Raw genomic sequence first — 15,672 nt, 5'->3', positions numbered from 1 at the left:
GGCTGGGCAGCACAAGGAAACGACAGCTAATGACTTAAAAGCCAACCATCAACACACCCCAATCAACATCGAAAAAGGCACCATATAAATACCACACACACAATAGCCCAAAGCACACACTCTGTGAGAGAGAAGTTCTCTGAGGATGGCCTCCAGCACGAGTTTGAAAGCCGAGAAGAGTGAAACTCTCGTCCCGGTGACAGACCCAGATTGGATCCTGCGACATTATCCTGGGACACGTACAAGTTGACTTATGATCAGGATTGAGCTGCTAAATTGACGTTGCTAAGTCAGCCACCCCCAAACCTTTGGCCATGAGGGACTGGTTCCATGAAGAGCGATTTTTCCCACGGAACAGAGGGGGCGTGGTTTTTGCACGTTGCCTGCATCCCGCGGATGGGGCTCGTTTACCCCGCCTGGTTTCCGGCATGCCACGACCTAGTGCTGGTCTGCTTAGAATAGAATAACTTTATTGTCATTTTGAACGTACACTAATTGGCGTACATTAAAATGAAATTTCGCTGCATGCAGCTCTCGAAGGGTCTCCACCTCCGATGTACACTACATAAACATGACTAAATAAAGACAAAATTATGCATATAACCACATATATTATATGACAAGGAGAAACAACTCTTATAAATTGTTTCAACTTGTGCCCTCCAAATGACGTTATAGAGCAGGGGTGTCCAAACTTGGGAACTTTAAGACTTGTGGATTTCAACTCCCAGAATTCCCCAGCCAGCATAGCTGGCTGGGGAATTCTGTGAGTTGAAGTCCACAAGTCTTAAAGTTCCCAAGTTTGGACACCCCTGTTATAGAGCATTGCACACCAGAACAACTAAACACAAGGACAGTTCCCCCCCCCCGCATGCCATCACTCTGCTAAACGTCTAATTCCCACAACACTATCAAACTATTTTATTTACTAAGACTGTATTACTATTATTCTTCTCATCCTTCCTCTCTCAGTAATAGCGAACCTTTTCAGCACCGAGTGCCCAAATGTGCGTGCATGCATGTGTGCACGCCAGAACACCAAAAACCCAAAGACCAGCTGGCCAGCATGCACCTGCCTGTTTTTGGGCATATTTTGGGCCATTTTTGGGTCATTTTTCTGACTGTTTTTGGGCCAACAGCCTGAAAAGGGCCCAACAAACGGCCTGGGTTTGGGTCATTTTTCAGGCCATTTTGGGTTGTTTTTGAGGATTATAAATGCCTCAAAAAACAGCCCAAAAACCGGCCAGAAAAATGGCCCAAAAACAACCTGAAACGGCCCAGAAAACAGCCTGTTGTGGGGTGGTTTTTTTGGCTGTTTTCAGGCCATTTTCTCTGGCACCCGTGAAGACCAGTTGGCGACGGTGCTTGTGCCCACAGAGAGCTCTTCATGCCACCTCTGGCACGCGTGCCATAGCTTTGCCATCACTGACCTATCTTCTTATGACTATAGCCTTGTTGCTTGTATCTTTACGATTTATATTGTTTTGTTTAGTTTCCTAATATGACTTGATTGCGTGCTTAGTATCCTATGGCTATCACTAAGTGTTGTATCTTATGATTCTTGATGGATGTATCTTTTCTTTTATGTACCCTGAGAGCTTAATGCACCGAAAACAAACTCCTTGTGCGTCCAATCACACTTGGCCAATAAAGGATTCTAAAAACAGTCTAGTTTGGGTGTATAGATGTACATGGCGAGAAAAACAAATCTTGCAAGCAGTGACGTGCGGTGAGGTTTATGGCTGGTGAGGCTTGTGACATCATCAGGAAGGCGGGGAATGGGACCATGTGTGCAGCCTCAACCTCCTACACACATGGTCCCTGTTAGGGTTCTAAATACCATGCAGAAATAAATCATTGTCCAAGGCAAAACATCCTTTAAGGTCCAATTTATTCCACAGGCAATTTAGCACGGCTATGGAAATTTCAACTCTGAATTACATCCTGTAAGTTCACCTAGTTGAAAGTTCATGATCTCTCCCCACACCCACAAATCCATCACATGTTCCAATCATCATCTTCCACGCTGGCATGTACACCCATCTTCTTCCGGCCAGGTGTCAAGGTACTGAGACAAAAGATGACCTTGGCTTCTACAAAAGAATGTCAACAATCCATTCTACAATCCTACTCCTTTCTATTCCCCCCCTCCCAACTACTACACTATTGAAACAGCATAGAGAATTATTAAAAAGTGTGGCAGGCCAAAGATCCTAAAAAGAACATAACTACAGGCCTGACAGGCGGCCTCTCCTCAAAAGAAAAACGTTTCCTGCAAAGAGAATAACATAAAAGTTAACATAACAAAATTAACCACCTCTTCTCCACCCAGGGGAACCCCTTGACTTCTCGGGAAACTTCCCATTGAATTGCTTTACTAACTTCTCCACTTTCAGGTTCCCACTGTTTACCCAATTAGCTTCAGACCAAGGGTAACCCTTCCAATGCACTAAGTACTGTAAGCAACCCCTATTCAGCCTGAAATCTACAATTTTTTCCACCTCAGATTGTGTTTCCCCTTCCATCACTAAAGGAGGAGATTGAGCTTGGGTGGATGCTCTTCTGTTAGACCCAATTACTGGTTTCAACAAGCTACAATGAAATTCTGGGTCAATTTCCCCTAGACTTCTGGGTAGACTGAGTTGAACTGTAACTGAGTTAACTATCTTCACTATTGGGAATGGACCTAGAAATTTTGGACCCAATTCCTTGCTAAGCATTTCTAATCTTATGTATTTGGTAGATACAAAAACATTGTCCCCCACACGGTAGGGGTTTAGGAGCGAGCGATGTTGATCATCTTGCTTCTGGTAGGCTTCTGCCGCAACTGCTAGAGCCTTCTTCGTATTCTCCCATCCTTTCTTTAGCATGTCCATCCATTCACTCAAAGACATGAAAGAAGGAGGTTCTCTAGGCAACTCAGGCATGGCAACAACTTCCATGCCACTGGTAATCTGGAAACCCGCTAATCCTCTGCTGCTGTGGACCGCATCGTTGTACGCCACTTCGGCGAAGGGTAGCAAGTCCGACCAGTTGTCTCGCTGATAGTCCACAAAACACCGGATGTATTGTTCCACCACCGCATTGGCTCCCTCTGCTGCGCCGTTCATGCTGGGATGAACCTCTGAGCTCAATTCTTGGGTGGACCCAATGGATCTCAGGACCTCTCTCCAGAACTTGGCTGTGAACTGGACTCCGCGGTCTGAAATGATCCTCTTGGGTACTCCATGCAGGCGATAAATGTCTTTCACAAACATTTTCGCTAATTCGTTTGCAGATGGCAATCCTGAGCAAGCAATGAAGTCTGCCTGCTTAGAAAACAAATCAATAACAGTCCAAACTACTTTATGCCCACTGCTGTCTGGGAGTTCCATGATGAAGTCCATTGCGACCTCTTCCCATGGCCGTTTAGGGCTCTCTGCTGCAGGTGCTGTAGGTTCTGGGCTCTTGGATTCAATCATCCACGGCTGGCCTTGTTCCTCCTCCGAGGCCTCCCCCTTGGTAGGACTCTTCGTCACCTGAAGGTGGGGGTCCTCTTCCAGAGGTCGGTTGGGCATTTCCCCCTCCAAGGCCTCCCCCTTAGTTGAACTCTTTGTCACCTTCAGTTGGGGATCCTCCTCCGGAGATTGTTTGCCCTTTTCCTCTTCCGAGGCCTCCCCCTTGGTAGGACACTTTGTCACTTTAAGTTGGAGATCCTCTTCCAGAGGCTGTTGGCCCAGATGACTTTTCTGTGCTGGCATCTGGGGCCCTCTCTTTACCACCATGGCGACTGGTACACACATTTGTTCTTCGGCAATTCCCTCCTCCGAGGCCTCCCCCTTGGTAGGACTCTTCGTCACCATAAGTTGGGGATCCTCTTCCAGAGGTCGTTTAGGCTTTTCCCCCTCCGAGGCCTCCCCCTTAGTTGGACTCTTTGTCACCTTAAGTTGGGGATCCTCCTCCGGAGAATGCCTGCCCTTTTCCTCTTCCGAGGCCTCCCCCTTGGTAGGACACTTCCTCACCTTAAGTTGGGGATCCTCTTCCAGAGGTTGTTGGCCCAGATGACTCTTCTGCGGTGGCATCTGGGACCCTCTCTTTACCGCCGTGGTGGTTGGTGCACACGTTTGTGGCATTGGGGCTGGAGCCAAGCACTCTGACGCTCTGTGGCCAAGTTGACAACAATGGTGGCATTTAATTGGCCCCCACGAGGAATGGAACCTAGTTACATCTCTAAACTCAGGAACCGTTTCATCACACTGCCTTGCTCTCCAACTTGCAGCTGGCCCCTTGGTAAACCCTTCTTCCATGGTGGAGATTGCTTCTCTGTAGGAAGGAGGAGTAAGAACCTTTTGGGGCATTGCAGATGCACCTTGTTCCGCTTCCCATCTTGCAGGCCTGGCTTTGGTAATCCCTTCTTCCATGGAGATTTCTTCTCTGTAGGAAGGTCTGGTAAGAACCTTATTGGGCCTTGCAGGGGAGACTGGAACCGGTGGGGAGGTCAATCCCTCGGTTGGCCACTGCCCAGCTTTCTGCCATGGTGCCATCTGCTGAGGGAGGGCAGGTGCCTGCTGGCATCCCTCCCATCCATGACCTGGGGTTAAGACCCATCCCGGGGTTGCCTGCTTCACAGGTTGCAGCTCAACCAATGATGGCTGGCTAAGGGGTTTTACGTGCCAAGGACCCTCCTGCTGGCTTGGAGGAGTTATGGGCCAAGTAGGTGCCCTTTGCTGGCTTGGATGAGTTATGGGCCAAGTAGGTGCCCTCTGATGGCTTGGAGCATTTCCCCATGCTGATGGCAAAGGAGTTGGTAAGTAGCATCTCTTCCATCCAAGTCCTGGGAGGAAAGCCCAATTTACTGCCCAATTTGCTTCATTTACTGGTTGCAGCCCCATTTGTGGTGGCTTGCAAGTGACAGATGCTGGAAAAATTCCTTCTTCCTGCCTCCTTTGAAATTCCCATTTTGAAAGGGAATCTTTCTCCCAGCTAATTGCAGGGCCACAAGCCATTTCATTTATTGCCGTCTGGAAGGAGCCCAAACCTCTGTTCTAGGGGTTTTTTTTTTCCAAGCCTTGTTTCCAAGCTGGGGGGAAGGAGGGGGAGCATGCACTCACAATTTTGCTGAAGAAGTCCGTCTGAGATTTCCTTCGTCTTGTCGCGTCTCCTCCTGCATTCCTCCAGATGCAATTAAACTGGAAGCAGCATTCCATTGCCTTTGAAGTTCCGCACTCAGCTTCTTATCACCAAAAGCTTCTCATTAATTCTTCGCTGATATTTACGCTGTCCCGGTCAGCGTTGGGAATGCCGAAACCTCATCACCAGATCTTCCATCACCAGCCCTTCCCCCTTGATAGGGGGAGGGAGCTAGTGAAATATTTTTAAAGTAGAGAGTTGAAATAATGTTAGGGTTCTAAATACCATGCAGAAATAAATCATTGTCCAAGGCAAAACATCCTTTAAGGTCCAATTTATTCCGCAGGCAATTTAGCACGGCTATGGAAATTTCAACTCTGAATTACATCCTGTAAGTTCACCTAGTTGAAAGTTCATGATCTCTCCCCACACCCACAAATCCATCACATGTTCCAATCATCATCTTCCACGCTGGCATGTACACCCATCTTCTTCCGGCCAGGTGTCGATGTGCGGAGACAAAAGATGACCTTGGCTTCTACAAAAGAATGTCAACAATCCATTCTACAATCCTACTCCTTTCTATTCCCCCCCTCCCAACTACTACACTATTGAAACAGCATAGAGAATTATTAAAAAGTGTGGCAGGCCAAAGATCCTAAAAAGAACATAACTACAGGCCTGACAGTCCCATTCCCCACCTTCCTGAGTCAACATGAAGGGGACCTCGGAGCGTGAGCCGGCGGAGCTAACCCTAACCCTAACCCTAACCCTCCCCTGCCTCCCCTGACCGCACGTCCCTGCTTGCAAGTTTACAAGACGGATGGCCCAAGGAACAAATTGGGTAGTTCTGTTAGAAATACTTCGAAACCTCCTCCCAGAGGGGAGCAACAGGAACAGGCTGTGAAGTGTGTGTGTAAGAGTCTCATGCACCGGGGATTGGGAACCCTTGTGCTAAGTGAAACATTTGTTAAGTGAGTTTTGCCCTATTTTATGACCTTGCTTGCTGACAATTGTTATGGGAATCACTGCAGCTGTTAAGTTAGTAACCCAGTTGTTGGCTGAAAGTGGCTTCCCCATGGACTTTTGCTTGTCAGAAGGTCACAGAAGCGAATCACGTGACTTGCATAACGGGGAGCTCCGTCATAAATATGAACCAGTTGCTAAGCATCTGGATTCTGACCACATAACCAAAAGGATGCTGCAGTGGTTTTAAGTGTGAAAAAAACAGAAGTCACTTTTTTCTGTGCTGTTGTAACTTTGGACAGTCACTAAACAAACCGTCGCAAGTCGAGGACCGCCTGTCTATTTGCCTTCTTTCTACATTTTGTTCATTCATTAATAAAGTTTAAACGCTGCCCGTCTTACCGCAAGTTAACTGCTCATTTAATCATGCAAAATGTGAACTTTTAAGTTGCTCTGATATGAAGGCTGTGATGAATTTATACAAATCTCAACAGATGTTTTGCATCTAAGTCTGAATGCAAGTTTTGCTTTTGATTTATCTCAGTTCAACTTTGTTTCTACACCTCTTTATTTTATGAAAATTAATGTCCATTTCAAGCCACTGTGTGCTATCCCGGCCAATCATCTGCATGTTATACGTGGGAAATGTTTTTCCCCCCTCCTGCTTTATTTTTATTACTCTGGATAATAAGAGTAGAAGGTTGGTAGGTACAGTATCTGGGCTTATTTTATACAGGATGAGCATTTACGTAAGATTACCATCAGTGCGAGTGAATTATGTGATTAAGCAACTTCCTTTAGACTTAGAGAAGAGAATTGTCTTTTCTCCTTGTGAAAATTGTCGACTCTCCTTCCTCTCCGGAAACAAGGTGCACAATAGAGGAGATTGTAGGAATGAATTTAATGACTAATCTACAGGTAGTCCTTGAGTTAGGACCACAACTGAATCCAAAATTTCTCCAGCTAAGCGAGATAGCTAAGTGAGTTTAGCCCCGTTTTACGACCTTTCTTGCCACCGTTGTTAAATGAATCTTGACAACTGTGAAGCTAAACAATGAGTCCGTGGAAGAACTTGCCTCCAGAAGTTGTGGATGCTGCAACACTGGAAGTTTTTAAGAAGATGTTGGATAGCCATTTGTCTGAAGTGGTGTAGGGTTTCCTACCTCAGCAGGGGGTTGGACTCCAAGTCCCTTCCAACTCTGTTATTCTTATTCTAAGCTAATAACACGGTTGTTAAGTGAATCCTGCTTCCCCATTGACTGGGCTTGTCAGAAAGTCACAAAAGACCTCTGGGACCCCACAACCGTCATGAATACATGCCAGTTGCCAAGCATCCGAAATTCGATCACATGACTGTGGGGGGTGGTTGCTGCAACGACCGTAATTGTGAAAAATGGTCACTTATTTCAGTGCCGTTGTAACTTCGGTCACTAAACGAATGCTTGTAGGACTACCAGTAATGTTGCTGAAGATTGCTACACTTAACCCTAAAGTACCCACAGGTGGCTGCCTGCTCATTCTGCCTGGTTTCAGGAATTAGGCAGGCAAAATATTAAGCCATGAAGGCCATCTACATAATAGGCTGATTACATTGTGTTGACTCTCTCCTTTTCTTTAGACCGTTCCCAGTTCATTTGGAAAACCCACACGTTATTGATAAGCATCAAATTTGTGTAGGAATCATCCCCAGAGGACCGGATGGAGGTTTGCTGTCCTCCACTTACGAGAAAAGGTAAGGAATTATTTCCTGTTTGGTATCCCCCATTGTTGTTGTTGTTATTATTATTATTATTATTATTATTATTATTATTATTATTATTATTATTATTATTATTATTATTATTATTATTATTATTATTATTATTATACGATTGTATCACAGCGGCCAGTTGATTCGCCGGATTTGGCATTGATTACTAGTCGGGCCCCACCCAGGGGCCTAGGACGTCGTAACGTATTTTCGTAATATACGTGCAGATCCAAGCAGTGCAGCTTTTTGCATTTGACTGATGGTGATTTTGTCAAGTTTTAACTGTTTTAAATGTAATTCCAGTGCTTTTGGAATAGCACCCAGTGTGCCGATTACCACTGGAATTACCACTGCTGGTTTGTGAATTCTGGGAGTTGAAGTCCACAAGTCTTAAAGTTCCCAAGTTTGGACACCCCTGCCTTAGGGGGATTGCTAAGTTGAAAGGTCACTATGGCAAATTTGTCATTCTTCTTGGATAATGCCATTGGCATCCTCCCATTTGTCATATCTCTATTTATCATTCTCGCACAGCGTTCCTCTTTCCTCAGAAAGCAGACAATGGAAGATTTCCTATGTGGGGAGATAAACTGTTACGGGAATCTTAACTTGTTTCAGGGAATTTGGCCCCAGAAAGCATCGTAGGAGAGAGGATGCCTGACGAAGCATTAGGGGAAGCGATGCTGGTGAACTTGTGATTGTGCATTTGCACAATTCTCCGGGTTCTGCTGAAGGGCAAATCCTGCTGTGCCTTTCACTTCATTTTGCTCGCTGTCACGGTTCACAGCCTTTGGATCAGAGCTCGGCCAACAAATACCACTAAGGCAGTGGTGGGTTCCTGCCAGATCGCACCGGATCGCGCGCTCCCTTTCCGTGCTAAACCCGGAAGTACGGTCTTGCCCCGCCCCTGGCGACGGGACGACGCTTGCCTGCGCTCCACCAGCTCGGCTGGGAACGGAGACGTTTCCTCAGCGGAGCGGAGCGCCTGAAAGGGACGCAGGCTCAGCCTGCCAGGCTGCCACCACTCCACTGAAGACATTGCTGAGCAGAGAAACGTCTCCGTTCCCAGCCGAGCTGGTGGAGCGCAGGCAAGCGTCGTCGCGTCGCCAGGGGCGGGGCAAGACCGTACTTCCGGGTTTAGCGCCGAAAGGGAGCGCGCGATCTGGTGCGATCCAGCAGGAACCCACCACTGCACTAAGGCCACTGCTCCTCTGCTTCAAGGTGTCGGTGGTCACCTTTAAAGCCCTTCCTGGGTCCAGGTTACTTGAGGGACCGTCTCACCACACTGGGACTGGCCTGTACCATTTGTGCCGGCGGAGGAGGCATGCTGCCAGTCCCAGCAGCCTCATTATTCTAGCTGGGGTGGGGGAGATCCAGGAGAAGAGTCTTTCTGCTGTTGCTTCTTCCCTCTGGAACATCTCCACGCATGTGAGATTAGACCCAACCCTGCTGTCTTTTCCTAAGGGCCTAAGGACCTGGTTCTGCCAGTTGGGTTAGGAGCCTATTGGGGGGGATCATCATAATGGAGGTGATTGACTAATCACAGATTCCCCCCTTGCTGCCCTTGCCCTCCTCGCTTGTCATTAGATTATACACACACACACACCGTATTTTTGGGAGTATAAGACATACCTTTTTCCCTTCAAAAAAGAGGGTGAAAATCTGGGTGTGTCTTATATATTGAATACAGCATTTTTCACCTCCTGAAACCCCACCCCCTTTGCAAAAATGGCCGTGCAGAGCCTTTAGGAGGCTTCCAGGGTGCTCCTGGGGGCTGGGGAGGGCAAACATGAGCAAAAAATGGGTCGTTTTTTGCTTGCTTCTGACTCCGAGTCCCCAGGAGCACTCTGGAACCCTCCTAAAGGCTATGCATACCCTTTTTTTGACAAAAAACGGGCCCATTTTCGCAAAAAACGGCCATTTTTGGGAGGTCTGCAGAGTGCAAAAACTTTTTTTTTTAAATTTGCCTCTTCAAAACCTTGGTGCATCTTATACTTTGAAAAATACGGTATACATACACACACACACACACACACACACACACACACACACACACACAGTCCTCGACTTAAAACAGTTCATTTAGTGACCGTTGAAAGTTACAACAGCACTGAAAAAAAGCAACTTATGAGTGTTTCTCACACTTAGGACCCTTGCAGCTTCCTCATGGTCATGTGATCGTATTTATGACCGTTGCAGTGTCCCAGGGTCATGTGATCAGGTTTTGCGACCTTCCGACAAGCACGAGTCACCGGGGAAGCCGTCTTAACCGTCTTATTAACTTATCAGCTGTGATAATTCACTTAACATGTGTGAGAAGAAAAGTCATAAGACGGGGCAAGACTCAGTTAACCAACACTTTGGGTTCAATTGTGGTCGTAAGTCAAGGATGACCTGTACCTGATAGGAATTTTAGAGTAACAGGTGGAAAGATGGCAGTCAGCTAGGCTGTGCCGGAGCCCACAAACAGATAGTTTTGTTGCTGAAGAACAATTCCACACAGCTTGGAGAGGCATGGAAAGCAATTTTAGCACCACGAACTGAGCATGGAAAAGAGATTCATTTATTTTTCCCGCAAATTATTGTGACAATAGAGCAGTATGACCACTTTCCTAACACCTAGACGCTGCATGCTGATGGGATTTCTTCTCTCTTCGTTTACAGATTTACGGAAGAATGCCTGTCCGCCATTGGGAAAACCGTAGGTAAAGCAGAAAGAATCTGGGTGCAGGTCAGGACTGAATTCTCCAGTGCAGTTGATAGGGTACATAGCAGAATAAGTGAGGGTTGAAGGAGGAGATAAGCCAGAACCCTGACATTGGTGATTCTTTCAAAGCTGGTGGGCTCTAAAATCTGTTTCTGGAGCCACTCTTGGTAAGCAGCTGTCAGTCCAAAGTACTCAAGGGGACGTTACAATTTCACCTTATACTGTATAATTCAGGTGTGTGTGTGTGTTTGTGTCTTCATCCCATTACGCTGGCCTGTCTCCACCCAGTCAGGCAGGGAAGGGATTTAGACTTATATACTTAGACTTATATACTGCTTTCTAGTTCTTCACAGCCCTCTACAGTGGGCAGAGGTAGCCTGCAATACTGCATTATCAGGTAGGTAGGTAGGTAGGTAGGTAGGTAGGTAGGTAGGTAGGTAGATAGATAGATAGATAGATAGATAGATAGATAGATAGATAGATAGATAGATAGATAGATAGATAGATGATAGATAGATGATAGATAGATAGGTAGATAGATAGATAGATAGATAGATAGATAGATGATAGATAGATAGATAGATAGATAGATAGATAGATAGATAGATAGACACTGTAGATGATAGATAGACAGACAGACAGACAGATGATAAATGGATGGACGGAAAGAAGGATAGGTAGGTAGGTAGGTAGATGGAAGATGATAGGTAGGTACGTAGATAGACAGACAGACAGACAGACAGTCTGCCAGGAGGGCAGACTGGCGGGCAGAGGGAGCAATAGCACTTAGACTTATATACCGCTTCACAGAGATTTACAGCCCTCTCTAAGCGGTTTACACAGTCAGCCTCTTACCCCCAACAATCTGGGTCCTCATTTTGCCAACTTTGGAAGAATGGAAGGCTGAGTCCACCTTGAGCTGGTCAGGATCGAACTCCTGGTAGATGAAAATTGAGTTAGCCTGCAATACTGCATTCTAACCACTGTGCCACCAGGGATCTTGGGTGTGGTGAATCCTGTCAGAACTCTTTAAGTGGCAGGATCTAGGAAGAGAGCCTTCTCTGCCATTGCCTCTGCCCTGTGGAGGTGAGGCAGGCCCCCATTCAGAATCCTTGCTTAGTTCTAAAGCTTTAAATTTTTACATATACTGTTTTTATATTTTAACATTTTATCACACTGCCCGGAGTGTGTCTCTTGAGAGAGTTGGCCGGTTTGAAAGTGTGAAAAATAATTTGTGCAAGCACGCAAACACACAGTACGTGTATATATGTATCTGTGTGTACACTGTGGGCTTGTGTACACACAACCATCCCTAAGTTAACCTTTTTGAGGCCAAGACCTAAATCAGTCAAGCACCTGAGCATCCCTTCAGATTTCAGTTGGGACACATTTTCAGTGTCTTATTCTCGGAGTCTCATGTCAGCGGTACAGAAATAGCCATTTTCTTAACGTCGAAGGGAATCACTTCTCAGATTCAGTGGGAATCATAGAGTTGGAAGTGACCTTAGGCTGTCATTTAATCTAGAGATCCCCTACAGCAGGGGTGTCAAAGTCGATTTCATTGAGGGCCACATCAGGGTTGTGTTTGGGTTCTGGGATGGCCAGCTCACCGTCATTTATGTCAGGGGTACCTGTGGCGGTCTGAGCATTCTGCCAGTGAAAACAAGCTCTGTTTTCGGTTGTAACGGCTTCCTGCAACCCTCTGCCAGCGAAAATGGAGCTCGGGAGGGCAGCATGCGGGCTGCTCCTTCGCTGTGTCGATGTATTTATTCTTGCACCCCAAAATTTTAGGGATAGGAAGAGGGCTGAGAGACTGAGACTTTGCTTTGCTGAGAACAGGGCTGTAGCGAAATATACGTAGCCCTTGACGTACAGCCATTAGTTTAGAGACTGAAGTTACTATGGTGCTGAAAACAGTGACTTGCACCCAGTGTCTGTACTCACAACCATTGCAGCATCCCACCCTCATGTGAGCAAAATGTAGACACTTGGTATTTATGACGGTTGCAACGTCCTGAGTCACATGATCGTCATTTGGGACCTTCCCAGCCGGCGTCTGACGAGCAAAGTCAGTGGGAGAAACCGGATTTGCCTAATGCAGTGTTTCTCAACCTTGGCGACTTTAAGTCCTGTGGACTTCCACTCTGGGAGTTGAGGTTCACAGGACTTAAAGTCACCAAGGTTGAGAAACACTGGCTTAATGAATGCATGATGCTCTTAATTGCAGTGGTTTGCTTAATATCAGTGGCCCCCAAATATCATAAAGTGGGGGGGTGCAATTCACTTAACAGCTGCCTTGCTTAGCAACATAAATTCTGGTCCCTATTGTGGTCGTAAGTCAAGGACTGCCAGTAGATCAGCAGAGGAATGTCCAAAGGTGTTTTAAAAAGCAAGCGTTATCTCAGTACTGAAGTCAGATAAAGTTGCTTTAACTCACTCTGTCTTTTATTGCAGTTAATCTTGTCCGAATAATACCAAATGGGCTCCTGGTGTTTTTTCCTTCATATTCGGTCATGGACAGAAGCCTGGAATATTGGAGAGTAGGTTTTGGCTTTGGGGAACAGGTTAGCCTTTAGAGTGGGGGGGGGGAGGGTGTTTCCACCAAATTTGGGCACTTTAAGGCTTGTGGATTTCAACTTGAACAACCTGGCTGGGGAATTCCGGGGGTTGAAGTCACAAACGATTGAGATGAGCGAATAGAAGGGTCACTCGTCAAATTTGTAGAGGACACGAAGTTGGCAGGAATAACCAACACCCCAGATGATCGGCTCAAGATCTACGGATCTTGACAGACCTGTTCACCAGACCCCATCCAACAAAATGAAACTCAATGTGGAGAAAAGTAAGGTTTAGAAAGAAAACATAATTGTGAAAGGCAGACTAGAAATTAAAAATTAAAAATAAGCAAGAAAATAGTAGCAGAACGCCTGTCTGATCTTCATGAATATAAATCACCAGGTTCTATCCCTCTGTTAATGCAACCTAGGATTGTATTAGCTTTTTTGGCTGCTGCAGCGCATTGCTGACTCATGTTTAAGCGATCATGCACCAGGACTCCCAAGATCCCTCTCACAGCTACTATTTTTGAGCCAGGCTTTACCCAATCTATCCTTGTACCTCTGGTTTTTCCTGCCCAAGTGTAAAACCTTGCTTTTCTCCCCATTAAATTTCATTTTGTTGGATAGGGCCCATTGTTCAAGTCCGTCAAGATCTTTTTGGATCCTGAGCTTGTCTTCTGGGGTGTTGGCTATTCCTGCCAGTTTATGTCATCTGCAAATCTGATGAATTCCCCCTTCTATTCCTTCATCTAAGTCATTTATGAAGATATTGAGGAGTACTGGGCCTAAGACGGAACCTTGTGGCACCCAACTGCTTCCTTCCTTCCACCTAGATGTAGTACTACTTGTTGAGTACGATTTATCAGTTACAAATCCATCTGGTGGCGATGCTGTTCGTCCCACTTTTTTTTTAGCTACCAAGAAGCAAGTTGTCTACTTCGTCAAATGCCTTGCTGAAGTCTAAAAATATACTATGTCCGGCAGCATTTCGCTAATTTTTCTCATTTTGTCAACAAATGAAATAAGAATGGTTTGGCATGATTTGTTTTTAACAAACCCGTGCTGGCTGGTAGTTATAACTTTTATTTGTTTTTAGACCTTCGAAAATCTTGTGTTTTGATTCTCTTTTCCAGTATCTTCCCAGGTATTGATGTTAGACTGATTGGCCTGTAAGTTTCCTGGGTTTATTTTTTTCCTTTTTTTTTTTTTTTTTTTGAAGATGGGAACCACATCAGCTTTTTTTCCAATCCTCTGGTAGTTCCCCGGTGCTCCAAGATTTTTTAAAACTATGACACAAGGGTTCTGAGATGACACCTGCCAGCTGCTTCACAACTCTGGGATACAATCGGTCAGATTCAAGATCACGTGAAGTATTAGTACCTCTTTATAAAGCTGTAGTAAGACCACACCAGTTTTGGTCAGACATAACCGGTGAAGACATTGGAAAGAGTGTAAAGAAGAGCAACTAAGATGATTAGGGGGCTGGAAGCTAAAATATATGAAGAATTATTGAAGGGATACAATACAATACAATAGCAGAGTTGGAAGGGACCTTGGAGGTCTTCTAGTCCAACCCCCTGCCTAGGCAGGAAGCCCTATACCGTTTCAGACAAATGGCTATCCAACATCTTCTTAAAGACTTCCAGTGTTGGGGCATTCACAACTTCTGGCGGCAACTTCTGTTCCACTGATTAATTGTTCTCACTGTCAGGAAGTTTCTCCTTAGTTCTAAGTTGCTTCTCTCCTTGATGAGTTTCCACCCATTGCTTCTTGTTCTGCCAGCTACATGTATGTTGTGGGGTTGGTGGTTTTCTTGCAGATGTACAATACAACACAATAGCACTGATTAATTATTCTCACTGTCAGGAAATTTCTCTCCTGGATTAGTTTCCACCCATTGCTTCTTGTTCTGTCCTCAGGTGCCTTGGAGAATAGTTTGACTCCCTCTTCTTTGTGGCAACCTCTGAGATATTGGAAGACTGCTATCATGTCTCCCCTAGTCCTTCTTTCTCTTAAGCTAGACATACCCAGTTCCTACAACCGTTCTTAGTATTAGTACCTCTTTATAAAGCTTTAGTAAGACCACACCAGTTTTGGTCAGACATAACCGGTGAAGACTTTGGAAAGAGCGTAAAGAAGAGCAACTAAGATGATTAGGGGGCTGGAAGCTAAAATATATGAAGAATTATTGAAGGGATACAATACAATACAATAGCAGAGTTGGAAGGGACCTTGGAGGTCTTCTAGTCCAACCCCCTGCCTAGGCAGGAAGCCCTATACCGTTTCAGACAAATGGCTATCCAACATCTTCTTAAAGACTTCCAGTGTTGGGGCATTCACAACTTCTGGAGGCAATTTCTGTTCCACTGGTTAATTGTTCTCACTGTCAGGAAGTTTCTCCTTAGTTCTAAGTTGCTTCTCTCCTTGATGAGTTTCCACCCATTGCTTCTTGTTCTGCCAGCTACATGTATGTTGTGGGGTTGGTGGTTTTCTTGCAGATGTACAATACAACACAATAGCACTGATTAATTATTCTCACTGTCAGGAAATTTCTCTCCTGGATTAGTTTCCACCCATTGCTTCTT

At 45.6% G+C, this 15,672-nt stretch overlaps 1 protein-coding gene across 1 annotated transcript in view; it reads left to right on the top strand.

The window, feature by feature from the left end:
• Positions 1-15,672, top strand: part of RTEL1 (regulator of telomere elongation helicase 1) — a 157,945-nt gene that overhangs the window by 77,565 nt on the left and 64,708 nt on the right. Inside the window, exons 18-20 of the mRNA XM_081949693.1 lie at positions 7,694-7,807; positions 10,487-10,527; positions 12,984-13,069. Of these exons, the coding sequence (XP_081805819.1) occupies positions 7,694-7,807; positions 10,487-10,527; positions 12,984-13,069 (241 nt within the window). The remainder of the gene's footprint in view (positions 1-7,693; positions 7,808-10,486; positions 10,528-12,983; positions 13,070-15,672) is intronic.

The sequence above is a fragment of the Natrix helvetica genome, assembly GCF_964273705.1.
Source record: "Natrix helvetica genome assembly, chromosome: 3".
NCBI classification, from domain to species: domain Eukaryota; kingdom Metazoa; phylum Chordata; class Lepidosauria; order Squamata; family Natricidae; genus Natrix; species Natrix helvetica.
The sequence above is the reverse complement of the archived record's forward strand: the minus strand, read 5'-3'. Positions and strand labels throughout refer to the sequence as shown.